We start from the raw sequence: 26,556 nt of genomic DNA on the forward strand, positions 1-26,556 counted from the left end.
AAACATTCAGGAAAAGCAGACTATTCCACTGAGTGGAAGTACAGGTCCCTTGAACCTTTACTATTTAGGCCATTTCTATCTTTCTATTGTTATAAAGAATTAGGATAGATATAAAAATACATATTGCAATATCTTTCCTCTGTGTGGACTGAAGATGGTATTTTGAGAAAAGTGAGTGTGTTATTATCAAGGTAACATGACAGGTAGATTTTTGGTAGTTAATTTATTCCTTTCTGAGAAGCAAATAAAGCACATAGTTCAAGACTCCGTGTTCCTGCAAACTTCCAAACCAGTCATTCATTCCGTTCGAACCTCTCGAGGGTCTGCCTTGTGCCAGACGCCGCTTGGAGCAGACAACACGGAGGTCAGTAGAAAAGAAGTTAGCCTTTGTGGAGCTTACAGTCAAGTGCCTTGGAGAGAGCAGACGTGAAGTAAATGCCATTATAGACAGTGACATGTGCAATGAGAATCTCATGGTCTGGGACAGTGTCAGGTGCACCACTGGCATTTAAGCCAAGGAGGCAGAGCCAAGAGCCACGACTGGAACCCAGGCACTGTGGTATGGGGTGCGGGCATCGTGCCAAGCGCTCACTGCCTCCTTTTAAGTCTCATTCATTTTAAGTTAAAGATGTAACTGAAAGGACACCAGCTGACAGCTCTGCTTCGTTTGTTACACTGCCACTGGTGTTAACTTACCGGCAGGAGAAGGTGGTCTGAGACCGAGTGTGGTTGAATCCTGCAGACGTTTGGAGACACTAGGCTCCCACTGTCGGTGCTGGTGCCCTGTGACTGTGCTGGACAGGGGCTGTGTGTGCAGGAGCTTCCTCCTGGCACGTGTTCATTCTGGGAGTGTGGCTCAGAGCCTGGGGGGGGCCTGCAGGCCTCAAACCCATTCGAAAGTGCCAACTCTTTGTTCAGCGTAAGTGGCCGGGCTCCCACTGACTTACAATCCTCTGATGGCTCAGCTTTGCAAGTCTGCCCCGGACCTGAGCACTTCCCACCCTCCCCTGTTGTCCACATCCTCGCTGCCCTCATCTCTTCTGGGTTATTGCAGTCCACTGCTTCTGTCCTTGGCCTACCAGAGTCTGTTTCCACAGCAACCAGTGTCCTTCAGTGGAGGAAGCACCTCAGTCTGCCACAAGAGCTGATGTCCTTGTGATAGCCCGCTGCCACTGTGCCCCCTCACCACATTGAGCCTTGGCTCCCCTCCCTGGGCCGCACCCCCTTGCTGGCGCCAGTGCCGTCAAAGACAGCAGCCTCGGGGCTTTGCGGTGGCTGCGCCCTCAGCCTGGAAGGCTTTCTCTCTAGACATCTGTGGAGAGCAGCGACCCCTTCCCTCCTCCGGTTCTTGCTTTCAGTGACGGGGGTGTTACCATTTGTGCTCAAGAAGCTTTACTGTAGGTCCCATCACATAGAAGACACAATGATAGAGTGCTTGTGGCTGTCCACTCCCTCTCTCTCTCTCTCTCTTTGACCTCCTCCCCAACTGTTTCAGGGACTTCCTGTGAGTCCCTTTCCCACACAGACATAGTCTCTTCCTATGAGCCCTAAAGGGATTAGTGACTTGACCCTGACTTCATTAAGACCAAAAAGTCATGCAGGTATCCTGGATCGGGCTAGTTCTGAGCAAGTGCCCTCATTGTGTCTGGGATGGGTCCCCAGAATCTCTTTGGACAAGCAAGCAGGCTGGGCATTTCCGATAGAAATGGCCAGGACAGGAGACACCAGAGTGACACGTGCTTGTGTGGGCTTTGTGTCCCTGGGCTAATTTGTTTTGCCTAAAGGTGAGGTCGTCAGCCCTGGCTCCATGTGTACAGTCCCAGGAGAGCTGCTTAAGAACCCCCTTGTGGGCCAGTGCTGCGGCTCACTAGGCTGATCCTCCGCCTTGCGGCGCCGGCACACCGGGTTCTAGTCCTGGTCGGGGCGCCGGATTCTGTCCTGGTTGCCCCTCTTCCAGGCCAGCTCTCTGCTGTGGCCCGGGAGTGCAGTGGAGGATGGCCCAAGTGCTTGGGCCCTGCACCCCATGGGAGACCAGGAGAAGCACCTGGCTCCTGCCATCGGATCAGCGCGGTGCGCCGGCCGCAGCGCGCCGTCCTCGGCGGCCATTGGAGGGTGAACCAATGGCAAAGGAAGACCTTTCTCTCTGTCTTTCTCTCTCTCTCACTGTCCACTCTGCCTGTCAAAAAAAAAAAAAAAAAAAAAAAAAAAAAAAAATCCCCCCGCGCAGGCCCATGAGTCAGGTTCTCCCTGGGAGGCGGACACCAGCTCTCCAGTGTGGAATTGGCTGAGGGGTGTGCAGCACCAGCAGAGGGCACACACAGCCCGCGCATTCTCCCAGCCCTCGACCCACAAGCTGAAATCGCCAGGAGACAGCAGGAAATGGGTTAGGGCAGGTGGTAGCTGGGAGCTGATCAAAACAAAACAAAACAAATTCACAACACAACAATGCTTGGCTTTGTTCAACCCGGGCAGTCCGGTAGGACTTGGGCATCTTAGGGAAAGTTTACATATTCTGCCTGCAGCAATAATCTAGTAGAAACACCCAAGAGTACATGTGAGGGATGGTCACTGAAATTTCTAATAGCAAAAAGATAAAAAGCTGAAGCTAACCTGAATTTCCATCAGTAGGCAGCACAATCCAGTAAACGCTGGTGGATCCATGCTGTGGAGTACACTTGGCCCTTACAAAGGAGGACGTGCTGCCGGGGGCAGAGATGGCCTTGGCAGTGTTCACCGACAAAAGCAAATCTGGTGTTTAAAGAAAATTGTGCTTTGTAGGGCCCCCCCGGGGAGGGGCTTGTGGGAGGGGGAGGGGGAGGGAGGAAGTCTTCCACTTCGGACTCTACCCCTCCCAAAACTGTGTAAAGGTTTTGTAGCCGGCATGTTGCTTGCTTTATGAAGGAAAACGCTGTCATAAACGCAAGTCTGCTGTTGCATCCCTGCCTCCTCCCGCACTCCAGCTCTCTAGGCAGAGGTTCGTCCGGGCCTCGGACGCTCGTGCTGAGAATTCTCCTACCGAGAGTGCAGTGGGAAGCACGCAGTTGCTGAAAGCACCCGTGATGCAGCCACGTGCGGCCCCTGTCAGGTGGCTGTCCTGCACTCTGCCTCCACCGCACCCCTGTGTGCTGTGACCATGCATCATGTACCATGCAGATACCATGTGTGTATCATGAGATGCAGAGAACGGGGGCCGTGTGTGTAGTCTGCCAGTTTTCAGAGGGTCGCCGTGCCAGCCCCGCTGAGCTCTGCTCTGAACGGTGGCGAAGCTCCTGGGGTGCGGATCGGATCGTGTAGTGCGTGGAACGCGTGGCTCCAGGTTGCTGTTCTTCCCAGACATGAGCCTTACCTTGTTGTGGGGCCGGAGCGTCTGTCCCGTCCCGCAGCCCAGCAGTAAATAAACAACCATGTTTAATGCACTCCCCAGAACCCAGTGGGCACAGGCTGGGGCAGACTGCCCAGGAATTAGGCTCGGAGCTTTCCTTCTGTCGCTGCTTTATGTCCTTGGGATGCACGAGTTTGTAAACGGAAAGCAGTAGGGTCCCTCTAAGCCCCAGGCAGTCAACTTTTATGGCCTTGTTTTGATCCTGCCACATTCAAAGATAAAATCTTGCCTGATTAATCAGGCAGGGTCGATACCATCTGGCCATGTTTGTGCCAACTCCCGGGACAAAACATTGGCTTTACTGATTAACAGCTGAAATATCTTTCAGGATTACTTGAGGGGCTGGCGCTGTGGCGTAGCGGGTAAAGCCACCACCTGCAGTGCCAGCATCCCATATGGGCACCAGTTCGAATCCTGGCTGCTCCACTTCCAATCCAGCTCTCTTGCTATGGCCTGGGAGAGCAGTGGAAGATGGCTCAAGTGCTTGGGCCCCTGCACCGGCATGGGTGACCTGGAAGAAGCTCCTGGCTCCTGGCTTCGGATAGGCACGGCTCTGGCCGTTGTGGCCAATTGGGGAGTGAACCAGCAGATGGAAGACCTCTCTCTGTCTCTCTCTCTGCTTCTCTGCCTCTCCTTCTCTCTCTGTGTAATCTTTAAAAAAAAAAATGGTAGCAGCTTCAGATCTGCGCACCTCTGGCTGTTGGAGCCATCTGGAAACTGAATCAGTGGATGGAAGACCTCTCTTTCTCTCTCTGTAACTCTGCTTTTCAGCTAAATGAATAAATCTTTAAAAAAAAAATCACTTGGAGAGTAGACTTCACATCTACAAGTGGGAACTCACCTCTGACAGCATGTTTGTTGGAGTCTGTGTTTGTGTGAGGCCGTGTTGAAAGGAGCTACCATACATGAAACAGCTACGTGTGCCAGGCAACTGGGAACGTGATCTCACTTAATCCTGCCAGCGACTGTGGGAGTCGGAGAACCCCAGAGAGGCAGTAGGACCTAGGGGCAAGGGCCCTGGCTTCCTCCCTGCTGGAATCCCAGTCCTGCACCTCCCAGCTGGGACCTCAGGCCACTTCCGTAACCTCTCTCTGCACTTTGGCTTCGTCATCTGTGAAGACAGCAACGGTACCACACTCAGGGCTGTTGGAAGAACTAAATGACCCAGGAAATGAAAAGCACTTACCAAAGTGTACAGTCCAGAGAGGCACTCGGGACACGTTAGCAAGCATCGCCTTCACCGGCCTCGTATTGTGGTGCAGGCTGAGAGGTGAAGTGACTTGCTTGTAGTCACTCAGCTAGACAGCAGCAATGCTGAGTCATGCTTCTGCCCGGCCCTGCCTCACTGGGGTGGAGGGAGGACGGATACAGAACACGGTGATGAGGGGCCTGGCCTTGGAGCAGCTGTGCAAAGCTGGGTCTTCCTGTGTCCTGTGGCTGACCCTGGGTAGTTGTGATCGTTATCTTGCTAGAATGTGAGCTGAGGGTAAGGTCCCTGCCTTGTCTGTCCCAGTCACAAGTATGAACTTCATGGCCTCCAGGGCTTCCTGAGCCCCAGGCACACTTCTGCAGGTTGAGTGTCTCCCAAGGTGTCACTAACAGGTGTATGCTATGTAGTAAGTACTTGTCATGTAACAAACCACTTCCCATCCCAAAAAGTCCACATTCACTCTGAAGCTTCCATTATAAATATCTTTTTTTTTTTAATTTAAGAATACTGATTAACACAGGAAACAGGTTTAATGCAAGGGACTGTGCATATGGTCATCAGTTACATTGTGACATGTTAATTTCATTATCATTTGTTGTCACTGTCAACATAAAACTGTAAACAAGACCACTTTGAATGTGTAAGTCTGCAATGCTCCCTAGCTACGGTTTTCTACCATGAGCTGATAGATACGGATATAGAGAGATCTAGAGATACATGAATGTTGTGCACAATTTTGCATGGTTACTGAGCCTCAGTAAGAATTATAAAAAAACACCCATTTATAATAAAAATGAGGATGTACTAAGACTAGCTATCACTGGACCTTGTTTTCTGTAAAAGTGACAAGACTCGCTAGAGACACTGACTACACTCTATGGCACAAATGTGTGATGGATCCCTCTCCAGACCTTCGGCCACAGAAGCACACCTGCGTGGGCTCTGCCCTGGACAGCAGCCTGTCCACGGGGCTCCCGTGTTTGCACCAACCTCTTCCCTATTGCTTAAGCTCTGCTGAGAATTCTTTTCCTTGAAAATCTTCCAGCTAGGTCCCCGCGCCCCGAAAGAGGATGTCTCAGGAACTCACCGTGCCCTGAGTCAACTTAGTGAGAAATGGCTTAGAAATCTTTACGAGAAGTAACTTCCCTTGGTGAGGAGTGAATAACAAATCTGGATATGGCTTTCCAGATAAAACGAGTTCATTCCTCTCTCCACCAGGGCCCTCTGGGGAGACAGCAAGATTCTGGAGCCGAGGAGAGCCAAGTTTCTGATTGTGCCCTGGCTGAAAAACCCTTTAGACTCCCAGAACCATACTGTATGTTTGCATCCCGTACTGAAGTTCTCAGCAGAAAGCATCACGCTGAAGCCAGTAAATGAATTTCTATTCTGTTTGCATCTTGTTTGTCAAATAAGGCCTTGAACCTTGGGATATTGGCTGTGAGTCTGGCTCGCTGGTGAAGGTGTGAGGCCAGGAACCTTGTGCCTTCTGCACATGCTGTTCCCGTCCTCAACACCCTTCCTTGCTCTGTCTCCTAGGCGAATTCTGCACAATGCTGCTCAAACGACACTGACTCCTTGAACTCTCCTCTGAGCCTTAGGCGGATCGAGGTCTGCCCTGTGCTTTCCTGGCATTCCTACACACACCTGTCCCAGGACTCGCCACGCTGCTTTAACTGTTGGCTTAAGAGTCTGTTCCCTCGCAAGCAAGGACTATGTTTCATTTCATTTTGTATCCCTGGTGCTTAGCCCAGAGTCAGGGCCGATGCAGGTATTTCATGAAAGTTTGATGAGTGAATGACTGACGTAGAAAAGAACGCACAGACACATGAAGCCTTGCAGAGAGAGGGAAGCATACATCCTCCACTGAGTTGGCAGCGAAAATGACCTCAACCAGGGCAGAACTCACTAAACGGCCAAGTCGCACTGACATCAGGAATGCAAAGTGAACTGGGTCTGCCCACGTCTGTCTACCATGTCAGTGCTTTTTGTTCCTCGACACAAAACCAGTGGGTGCCTGGGGCTGAGGAAGAATGGAAGCTAAATCTTTGGGTGAGCAGTTAACTAAGAGAGCGAAGGGCTGCATCAGGAACCTTGATAAGCCCGGCTTCCAAAGAGTCAAGCAAGGCACCAAGGGGCGGAGTGGCTTCCTTTCTGACAAAACTCAAGCCAGACCGTCTCGGTCCACACACGCGCACTGCAGAGCTGTAGGCCTGTCAAGCGCTTTCTTGGGGAGCAGTGGCATCCACTGCGTTCCCAGAATGGGTCATCTCCAGTGGAGACATCGCAGCCTCAGCCACAGCCCGGCTGAGCATTCCGGCGCCATCTCCCTGGTCGTCGGCACACTCCATCAGGTCAGGAAGAGCCCCGACTACAGGAAGCAATGCAGGCGAGCCACCAACCGACAAGCTACCTCTCCACCTGTGGAGCTCTGTGCCTCCCATTCGTGGAATCCCCTAAGTCCAGGCTTGGCTCCCTCTGATGGCACAGCCAAGCTGTTCAACGGTCTGCTCAGAAGGGATGGAAGATGGATGAGCAAAAGCTAGAGAAAGAGCCTCCTGGGGGGAGGGGTGCAAAATCAGGCCCCAGTAGGCCCTGGGAGATGGGATGAAGTGGTCCTGCCACCACCGACCCTGACCCTGGGCTTTCATCGCTGGGCCACGGGCTTGTGCTTCTGTCCCCTTGGCTCAAGTGTGTCCATTGTGTGGATGCTCAGGCTGCAGCTTCCTCGCGTACGGGCCGGGCTGACACTGACCAACAGGGGAGAGTTTGGGAATGGAGGACTTTGAGTAAGAACCCCAGGGACGCTGCCCAGAGATCTTCCCTGGGCAAAGCCCCATCAAGGGCAGAATTCACAGTTTAGAGGGGTCGCAGGTACACTGAGAAGAGGGATCCTCCTCGTAGGGAGACCAGGGGCCCCTCCCTACTCCCTAGCCCAGTCCTCGGGCAGCCCCTGCCCGCGCCATCACTGCCTTCTTCCTGTGATCTTTTCCACACCTCACTGAACCGTGCATGGGGGAGCTTGGAGCTCTGGGGCTGGGTGATGCCGTGAGAGCAGACCGCTTGCATAGCGTGAGGGATGCCAGCATCCTTGAGACAGGAGCCCTGGCCACCAGTCTCAGGAGCAGGTGTGATTCCCTCAACTGACTTCCAAAGAGTTGCTGGGGTTGGTCAGGGTGGGCAGAACGATGGCCAGGACCAAAGACGACATCTAGGGCTCAAGCAGAATTTCTGGGCTTAACCCAATGCAAACCATTAGCTCTGCAGGGAGGAAAACCAAGCCACACCCCTTCCTCTCAACCCTTCTACCCCAAACCGCCAAAAATCTCCTCTCCCCACAAATGACCCTTCCGCGTATCTGCTCACTTCTGGTACTTTTAAGTGAAAACATGAATTAGGCAAACTAATCAATTTGACAACTGCTGAGATCGGGGCTTTCTCCAAGTGTGGTGGAAATGGCTTCTTTACTTGAAGTCTGCTAAGATGTCGCTGAATATATTGAGGAACAGGTGGGCGTGGTGATCCCTGAAGACCAGCGTGGGACGGAAACGGATGGATTTGTCGCCGCAGCCCCCCAGCACCACACCTGGAAGGGGAGGCAGAAGGCAGAGTCCCACACTGGGAGGGAGGGCTGGAGGGCGAGGCCCACGTGTTACCCAGGGGCTGCCACCTGCCCTTCCTCCCACCCACCCATGCACGCGTTCCTCATCCACCTCCCCGCTCTCTCCATCCACCCCATCCACTGTTCCTTCTTTCCTTCCCCCCTCCTTCCCTCCTGACTCTGAATGCCGGCTCTGCTGCCCTGACCTAGGCTTGCTCACAGAGAAGTCCTGAGATAAAGTCCTCTCTTGCAGAAACTCGTGGTGTGGCAGGGAAAGCAAGGAAGTGGGGTGGGCATTGGACACAAGGGTTAGGTCGCTGCTTGGGGTGCCTGCATCCCACACTGAGTGCCTGCTTTGAGTCCCAGCTCCTCAACTTCTGACCCAGCTTCTGGTCAGCACACCGTGGGAGGCAGCTGGTCATGGCTCAAGTAACTGGGTCTCTGCCACCAGTAAGGGAGACACATACCGAGTTCTTGGCTCCTGGTTTTAGCCTGGCCCAGCCCTGCTTGTTATGGGCAGTGGGCCAGAAGATCTCTTTCTGGTTTTCAAACACAATGAAAATCAGTACATAAGGACACAACACAGGGGTAACTGTATGCACCTGTGTGGTGCTGAGCCCTCACTGAGGAGGGAGGGGCCTGCTTGTCCATAGGGTGACATCACCACTTACAGCCGGGCACCTGGGTGGTTTAGCAGCATGGACACTGTTTAAAAAGGAGGCTAAGCTGGCGCCGCGGCTCAATAGGCTAATCCTCCGCCTTGCGGCGTTGGCACACCAGGTTCTAGTCCCGGTCGGGGCGCCGGATTCTGTCCCGGTTGCCCCTCTTCCAGGCCAGCTCTCTGCTGTGGCCCTGGAGTGCAGTGGAGGATGGCCCAAGTGCTTGGGCCCTGCACCCCATGGGAGACCAGGAGAAGCACCTGGCTCCTGCCATCGGATTAGCGCGGTGCGCAGGCCACAGCGCGCTGGCCACGGCGGCCATTGGAGGGTGAACCAACGGCAAAGGAAGACCTTTCTCTCTGTCTCCCTCTCTCACTGTCCACTCTGCCTGTCAAAAACAAACAAACAAACAAACAAAAACAAAAGGAGGCTAATTAGCCCTGCCCTTCAGGGTGTGGCAGGGTCTCTGTAAGGTGGCACAAGGAAGAAGACACTGAACCTGACACTTGGCAGGTGCTCTCATCTCACCCCCTAGCCCCGACCTAGAACCGTCCAGCGGCTTGCCGTCACTTCTTAGGATAAAGTCTGGAGTCTTGAGGTTGACCTGCAGGCCAGTGTGCTGTGGTCCTGGCGTCAGGTCCCTCAGCTCCTCCTGTCCAGTCTGTCCCTCCCCACGCTCCACACCTTCCTTCCCCTCTGCCGCTGGTCACTGCACACGCCCCTCCCCAGGCTGGTCCCTGTTCAGCCGTGCAGACTGAGGGTGCAACACCGCTCCCCTCACTTCTCCGCCTCAACCATCTCCCCGGCCCCCTCTCCTCCCTCCTGGGACTTCTGGTTGTCGTGGGTTGTTATGCAATGCTGGACTGCCCACTTGCTGAGGAAGGGACCCTGTCTCCAGGGCTGCCCCAACCCCCCTTCTCAGTGAACAACTGCAGGGTGAATCCATGGATAAAGAAATCCCGCCTGGAACTTTGCCTTCTTTGGAGAAAGAACACTCAGGCTATGGCTGGGGGCCCCCAGACCACGGGCTCCCCCCTGGGCCACCCGGGAGCTGGCCATATCTTGTGCCCACACCAGACATCGCTGGCCGCTGGTGGGGCTCCGCGTCCATGTTGGGCTGCTTACCTTTGTTTCTGGCAACCAGGATGAGTTTGTTCCGTGTGGACTCGTCTGGAGTGTCGAAGGAGCAAAATGTGCCTCGTCCTCTCACTCTGCTGATGAACTGGGGGTACCTGGCCTGCAGAGGGGGAGACAGAGCTGCCGTCAACGCCTGCCCCCTGTGTGCCGCCAGGCTCCGGGGCCACACTCACGCAGCGTGCCCAGGCCAGAGGGACCAGCGTGGGGCTGGGAGCTCTGAGCCTGGATACCCAGGCCTGGGTAGAGAACGCAGCTCTGCCTCCTTCGCACTGTGCGTTCTTGGGCGGGTCACTCCAGTGAGTCACGCCTCTGTGTCCTCTCTGTAAAGGTGTGAATGCCCCCGCCCAAGGGGGCTGTGATGAGAAACGGGCGGGACAAGGTTTCCGCGTCCAGGGCCACGTCCAGTGCAGGCACCTGGTAGGACTCCACCAATGTGGCTGTTCCCAGAGAAGAGACCCTCGCCCTCCCTCGGGGCTGTGACGGTGGGAGGTGCACTGGGTGAAGGCGGCCCTGCCTTGGACCACATCTGGAATAGGGTCTCTGCAGATGTACTGAGTTAGACCAAGATGAGGTCTTACGGGTTGGACGGGGCCCTAGTCCAAACATGGGTGTCCTGTAAGCAGGACTCCGGGACACAGCGACCCGTGCACACAGGGGAAGAGGCTGCGCTGCGGCAGGTGCAGACATTGGGGCGGTGCAACCACAAGTCAGGCGAGCCCAGGGTGGCCAGCAGCTACCACAAGTCTGGAGGGAGGCACAGAATAGATTCTCCTCCCAACCTCCAGAAAGAACCCATTCTGCTGACACCATGCTCCACACACGACCCTGCAGAACTGGGGCAGGATCAGCTCCTGTTGACCTCAGCCAGGTGGTTTTTGGGGCTGAGGACAGGTACCCGGACCAGACATGCCCATGTCTCCCTCTCCTCTCCACTGTCCTCGCCAGGGACAGCACACAGTGGCCTGGGCAAGCACAAATGACTCCAGGGCACTGGGTCTTGTTTCTTGACAGCTCAGGGATAGGCGCTGGAGGTGGAGTCACGTTCTGGGGGTGGGAAAACCAGGCACTGCGATGGCCCCAACGCGCCCTACCTGGGGTCCTTCACCTGCCTACAGGGCCTTGGACTTCTGAAATTTAAATTTAACAGGAAGTCCTGCCTCACCTCCCCCTCTGGCCCTAAATGTGGTAACTCTATTCTAAAGATTAAATGAAGGGGCCAGCGTTGTGTCACAGTGGGTTAAGCTGCCGCCTGCAATGCCAGCATCCCATCAGCACCAGTTCGAGTCCCTGCTATTCCACTTTCAATCCAGCTCCCTGCTAATGTGCCTGGGAAAGCAGCAGAGGAGGGCTCAGACCAAGCTCCTGGCTCCTGGCTCCTGGCTTTGGCTTGCCCAGCCCTGGCCATTGCAGCCTTTGGGAGAGTGAACCAGCAGATGGGAGATCTCTTTCTCCATCTCTCCTTCTCTCTAACTCTGCCTTCCAAATAAATAAATAGATAAGTAAATGAATATTTAAAAGAAATTAAATGAATATTTATAAGAAATTAATGCTGTGTCTGGCACATAGTAAGTTCCCAATCAATGACGGAAATTCTTCTTCTTAGGTCATTGATCATGTGAGAGAGGCAAACACTGGCAGAGAACCTGGGCTCAGACCAGAGTCAGAATCCAGCAGCGCCACGCAGAAGCTGTGTAGCCCTGGACGAATTAACGAGCCCTCCCACGCCCCCGCCTCACGTCTATACAGCAGACGCCTAGACCACAGCGGTACTGCTGGACTTCAGGGAGAGTGCATGAAATCCCTACACTAAGTGGCAGCTGTTGCTGTTATCAGCCTTCCTCCCTTCCTTACCACCACCTTCATCACAACCTTCCCCGCCATCAACATCACCACCACCACCATCAGCATCATCATCTCCGTCAGCATCGACCCAACCAACGTCATCAGCGTGATCGCCATCGCCATCCTCATCCTCATCCCACCGCCATCCTCACCACTCATCAGCACTACCCTCAGCACCCTCGGCTCACTGGTCACTTCCAGACCACCAGGCCAGGGCCACCCGGTGAAGGTCATCTCTGCTCTCAATTTCTGGGCTCTGCTGGCGAGTCCTGCCAACACTGGTTGGCCCTAGCCAGTGCCCACCCCATCCCAAGTCTAGGAGGGTAATGTCTGGGGGATGCAGGTTGAGTGGGGAGTTTTACAAAGACCAGCGGCTCTAACACAGAGTGGCACTGTCCAGTGTGGTGGCCACCGGTGGCTGTCGGGACATGATGAGTCCAAATCCAGATGTGCTACCAGGGTAAATGTGCACTGGATTTCAAAGTCTTAGCTTAAGAAGAATATGAAACATCAGGTTACTTTTTCTCTAGTGATATAATATTTTGGATATAATGGGTGAAGTAATATATTAAAATTACTACCACCAGAACCGCTAACCAGGAAGTGCAGCACCAGGCTGAAAGGCTCGGCCGTGGCTCTTGTGGACGCCTGTGTGTGTGTGTGTGTGTGTGTGGTGGGGGTACCTGGAGGTCCAGCAGTCCTGTGAGCAGGGCCTTCCCGGCGTGGGTGGCGTTGCTCAGAAGGTCCTCGCGCTTGATGACATTGATGACCTCAGCCAGCAGCAAGTTCTTGCATGGGTCCCCCAGCCAGGTGTTGAAGATCCGGTAAGGCTGCAACGAGGCACGCGGTGCCCCAAGGGGGGCTCGCGAATCGGCAAGCTTGGGAGAGGGTCCCTCCCCCACCCCCAGAGGCACCTCTCTGGAGGAGGGGTGAAGCTAAGCAGCGAGCGCCCACCAGGGCCAGGAGGACAGCACCTGTGTCTCACTGAGTTCTTCCAGCACAACCCCTCACCCCAGGAACACCAGGGCAGCTGGCCCCTGTGGAGGCGGAGACTGAGGCTGGGAGAACTCAGTGATTGGTCAGGGCCGTGTCGTTCAGGGGCGTGGAGAGCAGGTGGGTGCCAGCGGGACCCCTCCATGAGTGGTTCAGGATGGTCGCTGTGGCTGACGACTGCACACCTCCCGCACTCCCTCACGGTTAGCGTGGCCGCGGGACCAGGGCCTCATTGGGTGTTGGAAACGGAATAGTTTCGGAGGATTTCTCACAGAAGGCTGCCAGAGACAAGGGGGCCGCTTCTCCCTTCTCCCCTTCTTTCGCTTCCTGCTTCCTGGAACTGAGATGTGGTGGCTGGAGTTCCAGGAGGCGCTTTGGATACCGAAGCGAACCTTGAACTTATGTCAGAACGGTGGAGTGAAGGGTCCGGGCCCTGGGTGGCTGGGGGCAGTGGGGTGGGGGTGGGGGGGTCTATTTATACATGTGGTGGTTCACTGTGCCAATAAGACCATGGACTCTGGGTTAGAATCCTGACTTTGTCCCTTACGGGCTGTGTGACCTTGGACAACTGGTTTAACCTCTCTGTGCCTGATTCCTCATAGAAATGAGGAATGAGACCCACTTGGTTAGACTGTATGAAGGTAAAAAAGTCCAGGAGAAGTGGACTGGGCCAGGCCGAGAGCAAGTGCTCCGGGGGAGGAAGCCGCCGCTGACGGCATCGTTGTTTACGCACATGGAGGAGTCAGGAGACTCACCACCAACTCCTAGGAAGCTGCCTCGCAGACACAGCTGGGTGGTCCTAACCAGCAGCTAAGCCCAGCGAGCTGGGCCCTGGACCAACTCGGAACCCGTGTCGGGTGCCTCCCAGCCCCTCCTTGGCAAGCTGGGAGCTGTGGTTGAGCAAGGGGGCGCTCGCCGGCCTGCCCCGGGCAAGGAGAGGAGGCGGAGTGGACTCACAGCGTTGGGCCTGAACTCCTCCTTGTGGAAGAAGCCGCCGGTCATCATCTTCTTGCTGAAGGTCATCACGTCCGCAGGGTCGTCCAGGCCCCAGTGCTCGTGCGCCCAGAACTTGCCGGTGCAGCCCCCTCCGGTCTGGACCTCATCCACCAAGAAGGCACAGCCATGCTGGCCCGAGACAGGAGAGGGGAGGGAGGGAGAAGTAAACACGTGGAGGAGGCCAGCAGTCCACACCCTGGGTGCCCCACCGCATCCCTCTCTGAACCGCAAGCCAGGCCCAGGCTCGTGGGCGGCACGGAACGAAACCCAACAAGTCACCGCACCGGAGCAGCTCCAACCGGAGCTTTATGCGAGTGCTCCCTAAGGCCAGGAGCCGCTGCCACACGGGAACACGGCGACGCCCGGCGCCAACGCACAGCGAGAGCTGCTTTGGCTTCCATCCGGGTCCTGACCCCGTCAGAAGGAAATGTGTCCAACGGTGAAGTCTGCACCGTGTTCCCCAAACCCCAGCTGCCGTGTTCTGCCCACCACCTGGGGCCTCAGGAGCTCAGCAGGGGGGTTTCAGTCAATCAGCTCCCGTCCTGCCACTTATCTCTGAACCTGCTGGTTTGTTGTGCTGGTTCTGTGCGCGCTACACGTGGAAACAGACAGCACGCTCTCACGTGGAGGCTGTCCAGGGAGTGTGGGTCACGGCAGGCTGAGAGGGGAAACAGATCCCTAGAAGAGGAAGCAGGCAGAGGCCTTCCCCAAAGTGGCAGGTGGGCGCTGGTTGTGCAATCTGCTCTCAGGGAGGACTCCCCCATCCTTCCCCACCCCCCACTTCTCTGTCCAAAGTGCTGACAGCAGCCCTTGCGCACCTGGGAGTCTCCAGGGGCTCCGGAATAGATGTGGGGTTAACCTGTTGCTGAGGGAACCCACCCAGAAAGCCCCGTTGCCCTGTCCAACTGGAGCCCCATCCACTGACCTTCCTGGCGATATCCCTCAGCTTGCGAAAGAAGTCATCGGATGCGTGGTTGTCTCCGCCCTCGGACTGGATGGGCTCCACGATGATCCCAGCTACCGTCTTCTTCTTCTTCCGATATTTCACAATCAGATCCTCTACCTGCGTTCCAAAGGGGGGGTGACAGGCGCCTGCAGAGGGTCTGGTTAGGCGGCAGAGGTCCCGTGGACCCCTTGTAAGAGTGTTGAGAATGGGGTTTGGGAGCCGGAGTTGTAGCACAGTGGGTTAGGCCGCCGTCTGCAATGCCGGCATCCCACGTGCACACTGGTTGGAGTGCTGGCTGCTCTGTTTTCCATCCACCTCCCTGCTAATGTGCATAGGAGGTGGATGACCCAAGTGCCTGGGCCTCTGCCTCTCATATGGGAGACCCAAAGGGAGTTGAGGCTCCTGGCTTTGGTCTGGCCCAGCCCCAGCCATTGTGGCCATTTGGGGAGTGAACCAGTGGACGAAGACTTTGGTCTCTGTCTCTCTCTCTCTTTTCTGTTTTTATGTCTTTCAAATATGAAACAAACCTTTAGAAAACAGAAGGAACACGGGTTTGTGTGCATTCCCTTCCATCAGGAGCCACACAGGAGGACGGGAATGTGTCCTGCTTGGGATGGCTGGGGATGCAAACCAATAACCTGGGAAGAGTTATTCAGCCTTGCCAAGCCTCAGTTTCCTGATCTGCAATGTGGACATCCACACAGACGCTAGCTGAGGGGCAGCGGGAAGGTCTGAATGAGCAAACACAGCAGTGGGGGCTGCTGCTACTTCTCCCATGGCTGTGTTTCTGTTGCTGCTGTCCCTACGTGATCATTGCTCTTACTGGCAACTGCGCCCCCTGGGGGCAACATTGGAAATGCAGCCTCATGTTAGAAAATTGTAAAACCCACCTACAGCAATAGCAAGGGAGGTAGTGGTTGTGCTGGGTAGGAGTGGGGCTAACTCCTCAGTTGACCCAAGGAAATTTTCCAGGATGATAAGACATCCTTGGTTGGGGTGATGATGTACTCATTTGTCAAAACTCACTGTACCAGACACTTAAGTGGGAGTCTTCCGTGGCATGTAAATTATGCATGAATGAAGCTGACGTTGATTCTAAAAAATTTAGCTGTTGGGGCTGGTTCTGCGGTGTAGTGGGTACAGCTAGCACTGCAGGTGGTCCATATGGGTGCCAGTTAGGTCCCGGCTGCTCTACTTCTGACCCAGCTCTCTGCTATGGCCTGGGAAAGCAGTGGAAGATGGCCCAAGTCCTTGGGCCCCTGCACCCACATGAGAGACTCAGAAGAGGCTCCTGGCTCCTGGCTTTGGATCGGCACAGTTCTGGCTGTTGCAGCCAATTGGGGAGCGAACCAGTGGATGGAAGACCTCTCTCTCTCTCTCTGCCTCTCTGTAACTCTGCCTTTCAAATAAATACATAAATCTTTAAAAATAAATTCATTGTTAACAGTGATAGGTAGTAAGAGAAGCATTTGATTGTCCCTAAGTTGTTATGCTTCTTGTATTCTATTATCAAGTGTCATTTTATAGTTATTGAAACAGCAGTAATTATACTTTATTAATAGTTTAATAATCATATACAATTTTATTTTTGATATATATTTTATTTATTTGACAGGCAAACAGAGAGCTTCCATCTGCTGGTTCAGTCCCCAAATGCCCACAGTGGCTAGGGCTGGGCCAGTTTGAAGCCAGGAACCTGGAACTCAATCCAGGTCTCCCATGTGGGTGGCAGGGACCCCAGCACTTGAGCTCTCACCTGTGCCTCCCGGGGTGCACATTAGTAGGAAGTCAGAATCAAGAGCATTGTGGGACTCAAACCCCGGCACCCTGACACAGCATGCGGCATGCCAGGAGGAACCTTAACTCATGCACCAAATGCCTGCCCTGATAATTATGCATAATTTTAAAAACCTAGGGCTGGAGCTGTGGTGTAGTCGGCTAAGCTTCCGCCTGCGGCGCCGGCATCCCATATGGGTTTCAGTTTGTGTCTGGCTGCTCCTCTTCCAATCCAGCTCTCTGCCATGGCCTGGGAAAGCAGTAGAATATGGCCCAAGTGCTTGGGCCCCTGCACCCACGTGGGAGACCTGGAAGAAGCTCCTGGCTCCTGGCTTCGGATTGGCACAGCTCCTGCCATTGCGGCCATTTAGGGAGTGAACCAGTGGATGGAAGACCTTGCTCTGTAACTCTGCCTCTCAAATAAATAAATAAAATAAAAATAAACCCCCAAACTCATACCTTTACATACCACAAAGAATAAGGAGAAGCCTTCTATTTGGATGTAACTCTGCCTTCACTCTCCACCAATTACCCCCAAGGAGTCCCTGAGGTGCTTTCCTTTGCTTTCAAAGCCTCGTGTGCAATTTGTCATTAAATGGTTATTTTTGCACATTTGTTCAAGCCCGTCTCTCCTAATACTCTGTGCTCTCCTAAACACTCGCCATGAATCCCACACAGCATGGAACACTTAGAAAGCAGTTGGTCCAAACTGAGTTGTGCTTTGAGAGTGAAATACACGTCATGGTGCAGCAGGTCCAGCTGCCGCTTGCAATGCTGGCATCCCATATCCAAGCATGGGTTAGAGTCCCGGCTGCTCTACTTCTGACCCAGCGTCCTGCTAATGTGCCTGGGAAGGCAGTGGAAGATGGCCCAGTCTGAGCCCCTGCACCCATGTGGGAGACTCAGATGGAGTTCTGGGGCCCCTGGCTTCAGCCTGGACCAGCCCTGGCTGTTGCAGCCATATGGGAAGTAAACCAGCAGATACAAGATCTCTTTCTCTCTCCCTCTCCATCTCCCTCTCTCTTTGTCACTCTGCCTTTCATGTAAATAAATCAATCTTTTTAAAGCTTTATTTATTTTATTTGAAAGACAGTTACAGAGTGAGAGGGAGAGACAGGCAGAATTTTCCATCCACTGGTTCACTCCTCAAATGGCCTCAATGGCTGGAGCTGTGCCAGACGGAAGCCAGGAGCCAGGAGTTTCTTCTGAGTCTCCCATATGGGTGCAGGGGCCCACACACTTGGGCCATCCTCTGCTGCTTTCCCAGGCGCATTATCAGGAAGCTAGATTAGAAGTGGAGCAGTCAGGAATTGAACCGGCACCTATATGGGACGGTGGTGCTGGAGGCGGCGGCTTTACCCGCTACACCACAACGCTGGTCCCAATCAATCTTTTTTTTTTTTTTTTTTAATGAGTAAAATTTAAGTAATATGTTGAAAGCTTAACATAATAATATAAAATATCTCATTACTAATGTTAAATATTAGTTACATGTTGACATTTTGGATATCACATTATTAAAATTAATTTGAACTCTTTTGAGTGTGAATGCCTTTGATTACTAGAAAACCTGTAGTTCCAGGAGTAGCACTGTATTTCTAGTGAATAGTGCAGTACCTGATTCCATGATCTTGTCTCTTGCGCTTACCACTGAATATGCAGCACCTAGCACTCTGTTTAATGCCTACTCAGTGGTCAGTAAACACTGCGTGAGGATGTGTCTTACAGAAAGCCAGCAGCCATGTCTGAGCTCAAATACAAACTCAACAGTGGTGCTCATTTTTATTTTCCAGCAAAAGAATCCTCCCAGGGCCCTCTGTGAAAACTCAGTGCAAGGAACAGATCACAGGGGCTGTTTCTGGATGAACTGGAAGCCCCATCCTCAACCCCGGCGCAGTCCCCAAGGCAGCCTAAGTTAGGAAGTGCCAGGACTCCAGAGAACACTGAAAGCCAGCAGGCTACAGGATTTGGGAAACCATTTTTCCCTATGTGACACTCCATATTCTCCCAACAAATTGATTTTCTCTTATTTTAGAGTCATTGAAGTTTGCCCCCAAAGAAACATCAACGATACAGAAATTGGTACCAGAAGTGGGGTAATGGAGGCTGGGTGCTAGAACAATGACAGAAAGCTGTCTTCCTAGCTTTCCCAACGTGGAGCACGCAGCACATGTGGTCCCCCAGCCGCTCCATCCCTCCCAGGGAGCACTACACAGGTCCCACATACACTCTTCTCTGGGGCTAAGTCTCGGGTTGGTGAGGGACAATGAGATGGAGCTGCAGGGAGGACCTGCAAGACCCCGGGGTTACCTCTTCCAGACAGCGTGCCTCTTCTTGTTGGTTCTCTTTCACAAACTCCTCCAGCGGGTATTTCAGCCGTGGGAACGGTGCAATGGGCCAGTCGAAAGAAGGGATGTCGATCTTGTGAATCGCTTTGGAGTGCGTGGTCGCTAAGCAACCTGAGGCCAGCAAGACAGAGAAGCAGGTGCTTGGCTTGGGGCCTGGGGTGAACGGTCTTCAGACGATGGGCATTTCAACTCAAGACTTCAAGGGCTCAGGGACACTGCCGCCTGCAGAACCCCAGTTCCTGAAACACCGTCAAGCTGAGGCCGACCCTGTGAACCCTAATTTGTGTGCCGACCCTGTGAACCCTAATTTGCTTTGCGACGTATCACAGACTAATCTCAGGCTCCGAAGACTGATGAACAAGGGTTCCAAACCCTGCTTCTGTCATCAAAGAGCACAGCGAAGTCTTCCCTTGCTGACCCTTGATTTCCGCCCCTGCAGAGTAGGGATAGCGACCCCCACTGTGCAGGGGAACTGAGTGGAATCAAGAATCAAGGAGCCAGACTGTGTAAACCATCAGCAACAGATCGAAGGCAGCTGTCGCGAATGTTTCTGCTGTCATTGTTACTCTACGCGCCACCTTGGGAGCACACAGGTCCATCCTTACCCATGGTCCTCCCGTGGAACGCGCCCATGAAGGAGAGGATGCTGTAGTCCGGGCACCCGGGGGCCTAGAACCAAGAACAGGGGTCATCAGTCACCATTGTAAGGACCGAGGCCAATACTGAGGTTACAAACTGGACTCCTGAGGTCTGTATGCATGTTTTGCCCAAATGCTTAAAAAACATTTATTTTTTTAAAGATTATTTATTATTTATTTGAGAGGTAGAGTTACAGACAGTGAGAGGGAGAGACAGAGAGAAAGGTCTTCCTTCCGTTGGTTCACCCCCAAAATGGCCGCCACGGCCGGAGCTATGCTGATCCGAAGCCAGGAGTCAGGTGCTTTTTCCTGGTCTCCCATGCGGGTGCAGGCGCCCAAGTACCTGGGTCATCCTCCGCTGCCTTCCCAGGCCACAGCAGAGAGCTGGATTGGAAGAAGAGCAACCGGGACTAGAACCCGGTGCCCATATGGGATTCCGGCTCTGTAGGCGGAGGATTAGCGAGCTACAGTGCCGGCCCTTAAAAAACATTTAAAAAATCCGGAGATTTCACATAAATACTTGAGTATTCCTTATCCAAGATACTCGGGAACGGAAGGGCTTCACATCTCGGAATTTTTCAGACTTTGAATTATCCGCATAGACTTTGCCAGGTGAGCATGCGTAATCTAAATCCAATATCTGAAATCTATCTCACGGGCACTCCAAGGTCTGAGAGTCCAGGTTTTCAGACAAGGGTTGCTCCAGCTGTGTCAGACTTTCTGGCTTCTCCTGAGATTGGCTCCATTCGGGCCCGTTTTTCTCCAGCGGCAGCAGTGGGTGGCCAAGCCCAAGGCCGGGCTTCTCCACATCACTGGCTGGGCCACTGGGAGCACCTGAATTTGCAACCTCATTCTGCAGGCTCTGGCCCTCCTGGCTGCAGACGGCTTGGGAGGCCCTGGCTCTCAGGTGGGCCAGGGGTGCTGTCTCAGGTGACCTCAGACAACGGACCCTCACAAGAAGGGTCAGAAAGGGGGGAGGACAGGACTCCTCCCTTTCCCTCTCCCATGGTCACTCCCTGGATGTGGGAATGGCATGGACCCCAAGGCAAGAACTCCCAGCTACTTCCCGGCTTCAGGCAAATGAGCAGCTCTTTGTGTTGTTTTCTATGAGTTTTCCTTCTATTTGGTGGCGTGGAGAGAGAGAAAGAGACTTCTCCGATCTACTGGTTCACTGTCCAAATGCCCACCATAGCCAGGACTGGGCCAGGCTGAGGGCAAGGAATTCAGTCTGGGTCTCCCATGTGGGTGGCAGGGACCCAACTATTCTGAGCTATCATCTGCTGTCTCCCAGGGTGCGCATTAGCAGGCAGCTGGAGTCAGAATGGAGTATCAGATCCAAGCACTCCCTTGTGAGCAGTGGGCGAACCAAGTAGCATCTCAACCGCTGCGCCAAACGCCCACCCCACCCTTGTGTTGTTTTCCTGACCCTCTACCCAGCAGGGGAACCCAAACACGCCTCCAGCTCACTCAGGCAGAACTGCCTGCGGTGCCTCGGAGCTAACCCCGCGGCCAAGGTTCCAGGAGGCTGGTGCAGCATTTTCTCCGGCTCCCCAAGACCCTGGGAAAAGCTCCAAGCCCTCCTCCTACAAATTCCAGAACACCCTCTGGTCATGTTTCCCTTTGTCTCTTGATTATAACTAACACACTCATAATGCATCATTATGCACATTCAGACACACTCCCTCAGGAGGGACGGGAGAGAAAACAGTGGATGGAATCGGATGTCCGTGGATTTAGGATGAAAGCAAAGTTAGACAAAGAGGTAGGGTAAGGTCCCATTACAAAAATGGACAGAGGAAAAAAATGCATGCAAGCAATTCATGTAGGTTTATAAGAAAGAAAGGTGTGGATGCTCTTGCTACCAAGAGGCAGGAATAGGAAAAGTACATGTTAAGAAAGCACAACAAGGCCAGCACCACGGCTCAATAGGCTAATCCTCCGCCTTGTGGCGCCGGCACACCGGGTTCTAGTCCCGGTCAGGGCGCCGGATTCTGTCCTGGTTGCCCCTCTTCCAGGCCAGCTCTCTGCTGTGGCCCGGGAGTGCAGTGGAGGATGGCCCAAGTGCTTGGGCCCTGCACCCCATGGGAGACCAGGAGAAGCACCTGGCTCCTGCCATCAGATCAGCGTGGTGCGCCGGCCGCGGCAGCCATTGGAGGGTGAACCAATGGCAAAGGAAGACCTTTCTCTCTGTCTCTCTCTCTCACTGTCCACTCTGCCTGTCAAAAAAAAAAAAAAAAAAAAAAAAAGCACAAGAAAAAAACTCTCACCAACCAGAGACAAGCCTTTGTGAACATGTTGGCAGGCTTCCTCCTAGGACTTTCCTGTTTTTATTTCCTTGGTTGAGAGCACAGTGTCCAAACACTGGCGCTTCCACTCTTTCCACTGAATTATAGCTGGTAAATCCCAGCCAAGAGAAACCCTGTGTAACTGTCTTTGCTCAGAATACTGTGAGGGTAAACACTAGGTAATTACGCTCAGTGGCTCTTGATTCTTTTTTTAAAATAAAGCAGTGGACACTTCTAAGTCTTAACAGGGGTGCTGCCTGCAGCGCGAGCATCCCATATGGGAGCTGCTCCCCTTCCGATCCAGCTCCCTGCTAATGGCCTGAGAAAAGCAGCTGGAGATGGTTCAAGTGTTTGGGCGCCTGCCACCTGTGGGGAGCAACTCGGACTAGACTAAGTTACTGGAATTAAGACTTATTCTATGCATCTGCTCTCCCACAATATGGCGCTGGGAGAGGAGTAAACAACTTCTACACAGGTGCCTCCAGTTCGACCAATAACCTGCAGGAGCTGATCCTGCTCCTGATTGGAGGAGAGCAGCGTACTCGGCGTGTGGGTAGCAGAGTTGGGATTGGTGGAAGAGGACTATAAAGGAGGAACACCTAAGGGGAACATCCGGATAACATCTGAGCAGCCCCCGAGAGAGCCGGCCGGCGGTGTGCCGCTCCCCTGCGGAAGTGGGGAAAGTGGCAGGGGGAACCGCCCTTCCACGGAGGTGGAAGGGTCGGTAGCCAACCCGGGAAGGGCCGAGCAGACAAAAGAACAGCGCAGGGTCCTGTGTCGTTCCTCCGTGAAGAGGGGGAGCGACACCACCCACATGGGAGACTTGGATGAAGCTCCTGGTTCCTGGCTTCAGCCTGGCCCAGCCCTGGCCATTGTGGCTGTCTGGGGAGTGACCCACCAGTTGGAAGAGCTCTCTCTGTCTCTCCCTCTCTCTGTGTAACTCTGACTTTCCAAATAAATAAATCTGTAAATCTTAATGGGATCCCATCCACAAATCACAGGAGAGGCCGGCTCGAGGAGAAGTGGATGTGGGCTTGCAAGCTGACCTGCTGTTTGATCTCCTCTGTAACAGCTCTCCAGCCACCTCCACCCCAACAGGGTCTCCCTGGAGTCTCTGTGAACTGCTGGGTTGCGTGTGCAACCTCTGCACTGACTTCACCTTCCCTGTTCCTGGTGATTGCTACCATGACCATCAGGGGGGTGAACTCCCTGTGCACATGAGGGCACTTCAAAAAGCGCCTGGGAAAATGAAATGAAAAGACAAGCTCAGTTTGGTGTCAAATATTTTGAAATCAATGCCTACATTTTTCCACATTTTGCATTTTCCATGAAATTCTGGAAGGCCCTTTGCATGCATGGATTTCAGAAAATTTTGCACCAAAATAAACTTTTCTTTAATCCCATTTCCAAGAACATTTTGATATGTACAATGGCACTTGCATTTTGGATTACTGTAGAGACTACATGAACAGCAGGAGGCCCCACTGCACTCACCTGGTTAATCATGCAGGTTTCCAGCTCCTCCTTTGAGAATCCTCTTTGCCCTCTCTCCTTGCTCTGACAAATCAGAACAGAACAAAATCTCAGTGCGAGCCTGGCGAGACCAAGCCTCAACTCCCCACCCCCACCCCAAAATCAAGACAACCAGAGTGCGGTAGCCCGAGAGTTGATCTCATGCATGCATGCCATGTGGCAGCACGGGACTGCTAATCGTGCTCGCAATGCGAGACCTAGAAGACGTCCTAGGAGGCATTCATGTTCCAACCAGGAAGACCCACTGAGCGGGATGTGTAAGAGAATGGTGCAGCGCCAATCGCAGGGAGGCTGGATGCCAAAGCCTTGGCCTTTGCACCATGCCTGCTGGGATGTTTGGGGAGCTCCATCCGTGGAGGCAGTGGCCCGCCCTGGATTTCAACCCTGGTCAGTGGAGTCTAATCCTCCAGCCAGTTGGGACGAACAGCGGGACCAGGGCTGATGTGTGACTGGGCGAATGCGCGCATGTGTGCACACGTGTGTGTGTGTGTGCACACGCACAGACCCCAGACCTCACCCGGTACCACATGAAAACGGTCTTGAAGGCGTTCTCGTTGGAGCAGGAGCCGCAGGCCATGGTGATGAGCTGAGACATGCCTTTGGGAGCCACCTGCAGTGAGAGGAACAGCTGTGAGCCAGGCCCCTTGGGGTTTCCCACTTTGCCTCCTCGGAGCTCTTTGCAGAGGGGCTGTGCCCTGAGCTCTGGGGGCTGTGGGTGGTGTGCAGGGAGAGAGGCAGAGGGGAGAAACAAGAGATGTCAGAGAGCCACAACGGGGGGAGAAGCCCCTCCCACCCCTCCTGATATAACTGCCACCCCCGAGACACCCACACTTCCAGGTAGAACGTAAAGTCCCCAAGGACTGTAATCCACGCGATAACTCAAATCGAACAGCTGGGCGGACTAAATATCCCACGCAGAACTATCAGGGGCAGATACGAACTCCCCCGGGGCCCCCCATGTCCTGCACACAAAGAATCCCCTCCTTTCCTTCCAAAGGAAGACAGGAAACGCTCTTGGTGAAAGAAGAAGCCCGGAGCAAGACACAGTTAAACAAGCCGCATGCTAACCCCCGCGGCTGCAGCTCTCAGTCCCCGCAGGTGCCACCCCCAAGGTCAAGGCTGGAAGTTTCTGCGGAACTCACCGAGAGCAAGGACTCGCGGAGCTTGTCCACGAAGTTCTCGGGGGGCAGGATCCCCAGGGCCGGCCTGTTGATGAACGTGCTCTGCAGAGGCCGGGAGACAAACGGGGACTCCTCACTCGGGGCCTGACCCGGCCCCCGGCCCTGCTGGGCACGGGTGCTGTGTCCAGGCAGCTCCTGGGTGTGCTACGGGGGGGTGGGGGGGGGGCTGTGCCACCGCCGGGAAGGACAGACTTCCCTTGACCCTGGGACTGCTCTGGGCTTGGTTCCCTGGTTGTGAGCTCCCACTCCAGTCACATCAGGTGCTCGTGCTGGGGGGACACTGAGGGACAGGCACACGGGGCCTCTCTGTACTATTTTTTGCAACGTCCTGTGAACCTATAATTTTAAAGGTAGTGTATTACTTAGTTACATTTATTTGACACAGACAGCACTCCCATCCAAATGCCCACAACAGCCAGAGCCGAGCCAGACCACAGCCAGGAGCTCAGAACCTCTGGGTGGCAGGGACCTAACTGAGCCATCTCGCGCTGCTTCCCAGCGTCTCATTAGCAGGAAGCTGGAAGTGGGAATGGGGTCAGGACTTAGACTCCGTACTCAATATGGGGAGCAGGGACCTCAACCAGAGTCTTAGCTGCCAGATCAAATGCTTACCTTGAATCTACTGAAAAAAGAAATCAGAATGGCTAACAAGCAAAGAAAATGGACAATAAAGGGCACTGCCAAGGACACAGAGCGACCAGAACTCTGATTCACAGCTGGGAGAAGGTAAAACGGTGCAGCCATACTGGAGAGCAGCGTGGCAATTTCTTATAACGCGAAACACACACTTGCCCCATTCCCCAGCAACATACCCCCAGGCACGCACGTCCTCAAGTGACACGACGTACAAGTGAATGTTTATTATGGCTTTTGGCCTCACTTGCCAAGAAGTGCAGACAACCCAAATGCCCCTCCACAAAGGAAAGGAAACCCAAGCTGTGGTCCCTGCACACAGTGGGGCCACTCAGCACCAACAAGGCACAACCTATGCGTGCAGGCAACCACGCGGATGAATCTCAGAGCCACGACACGGAGTGAAAGGGGGCAGAACCAAAGGGTGACACACCGTGCATGCCGTTTGTGGGATGGCGTGGAAAAGGCAAAAATACAGCAACAGAAAACAGCTCCTGGGGCTGGTGCCATGGCACAGTGGGTTCACGCCCTGGCCTGAAGCACTGGCATTCCACATGGGTGCCAGTTCTAGTCCTGGCTGCTCCTCTTCCGATCCAGCTCTCTGCTATGGCCTGGGATAGCAGTAGAAGCTGGCCCAAGTCCTTGGACCCCTGCACCCACGTGGGAGACCTGGAAGAAGCTCCTGGCTTCTGGCTTCGGATCAGTGAAGCTCCAGCCATTGCAGCCAGTTGGGGAGTGAACCATTGGATGGAAGATCTCTCTCTCTCTGCCTCTCCTCTCTCTGTGTAACTCTGACTTTCAAATAAATAAATAAATACATAAGTCTTTTTTTTTTTTTTTTTTTGACAGGCAGAGTGGACAGTGAGAGAGAGACAGAAAGAAAGGAGCCGGCGCCGTGGCTCAATAGGCTAATCCTCCACCTTGCGGCGCCGGCACACCGGGTTCTAGTCCCGGTCGGGGCACCGGATTCTGTCCCGGTAGCCCCTCTTCCAGGCCAGCTCTCTGCTATGGCCAGGGAGTGCAGTGGAGGATGGCCCAGGTGCTTGGGCCCTGCACCCCATGGGAGACCAGGAAAAGCACCTGGCTCCTGGCTCCTGCCATCGGATCAGCGCGGTGCGCCGGCTGCAGCGGCGGCCATTGGAGGGTGAACCAACAGCAAAGGAAGACCTTTCTCTCTCTGTCTCTCTCTCTCACTGTCCACTCTGCCTGTCAAAAAAAAAAAAAAAAAAAAAAAAAAGAAAGGTTTTCCTTTGCTGTTGGTTCACCCTCCAATGCCCACCGCGGCTGGCGTGCTGCAGCCGGCGCACCGCGCTGATCTGATGGCAGGAGCCAGGTGCTTCTCCTGGTCTCCCATGGGGTGCAGGGCCCAAGCACTTGGGCCATCCTCCACTGCACTCCC

The 26,556-nt window shown here is 54.0% G+C and overlaps 1 protein-coding gene and 1 long non-coding RNA gene across 5 annotated transcripts in view; both read right to left on the reverse strand.

The window, feature by feature from the left end:
* Positions 1 to 208: 208 nt before the first annotated feature.
* On the reverse strand, positions 209 to 2,750 carry LOC138847057 (uncharacterized). Its single transcript, XR_011384679.1, has 2 exons — positions 2,611 to 2,750; positions 209 to 410 (listed from the first exon to the last, which is right to left on the reverse strand). It is a non-coding gene; the product is annotated as an uncharacterized lncRNA (long non-coding RNA).
* A 2,310-nt stretch (positions 2,751 to 5,060) lies between these two features.
* The window catches only part of ABAT (4-aminobutyrate aminotransferase), a 100,616-nt gene continuing 79,120 nt past the window's right edge, over positions 5,061 to 26,556 (reverse strand). For all 4 annotated transcript variants that reach the window (XM_051847393.2, XM_070064693.1, XM_051847394.2 and 1 more), the window contains exons 7-16: positions 24,486 to 24,566; positions 23,861 to 23,953; positions 23,305 to 23,367; positions 19,493 to 19,556; positions 18,850 to 18,998; positions 14,743 to 14,880; positions 13,779 to 13,946; positions 12,512 to 12,658; positions 9,975 to 10,086; positions 5,061 to 8,175 (exon numbers count right to left, since the gene is read on the reverse strand). In XM_051847393.2, the coding sequence (XP_051703353.1) occupies positions 8,054 to 8,175; positions 9,975 to 10,086; positions 12,512 to 12,658; positions 13,779 to 13,946; positions 14,743 to 14,880; positions 18,850 to 18,998; positions 19,493 to 19,556; positions 23,305 to 23,367; positions 23,861 to 23,953; positions 24,486 to 24,566 (1,137 nt within the window). In that variant the 3' untranslated portion in view covers positions 5,061 to 8,053. The remainder of the gene's footprint in view (positions 8,176 to 9,974; positions 10,087 to 12,511; positions 12,659 to 13,778; positions 13,947 to 14,742; positions 14,881 to 18,849; positions 18,999 to 19,492; positions 19,557 to 23,304; positions 23,368 to 23,860; positions 23,954 to 24,485; positions 24,567 to 26,556) is intronic.

The sequence above is a fragment of the Oryctolagus cuniculus genome, chromosome 19, assembly GCF_964237555.1.
Source record: "Oryctolagus cuniculus chromosome 19, mOryCun1.1, whole genome shotgun sequence".
NCBI lineage: Eukaryota > Metazoa > Chordata > Mammalia > Lagomorpha > Leporidae > Oryctolagus > Oryctolagus cuniculus.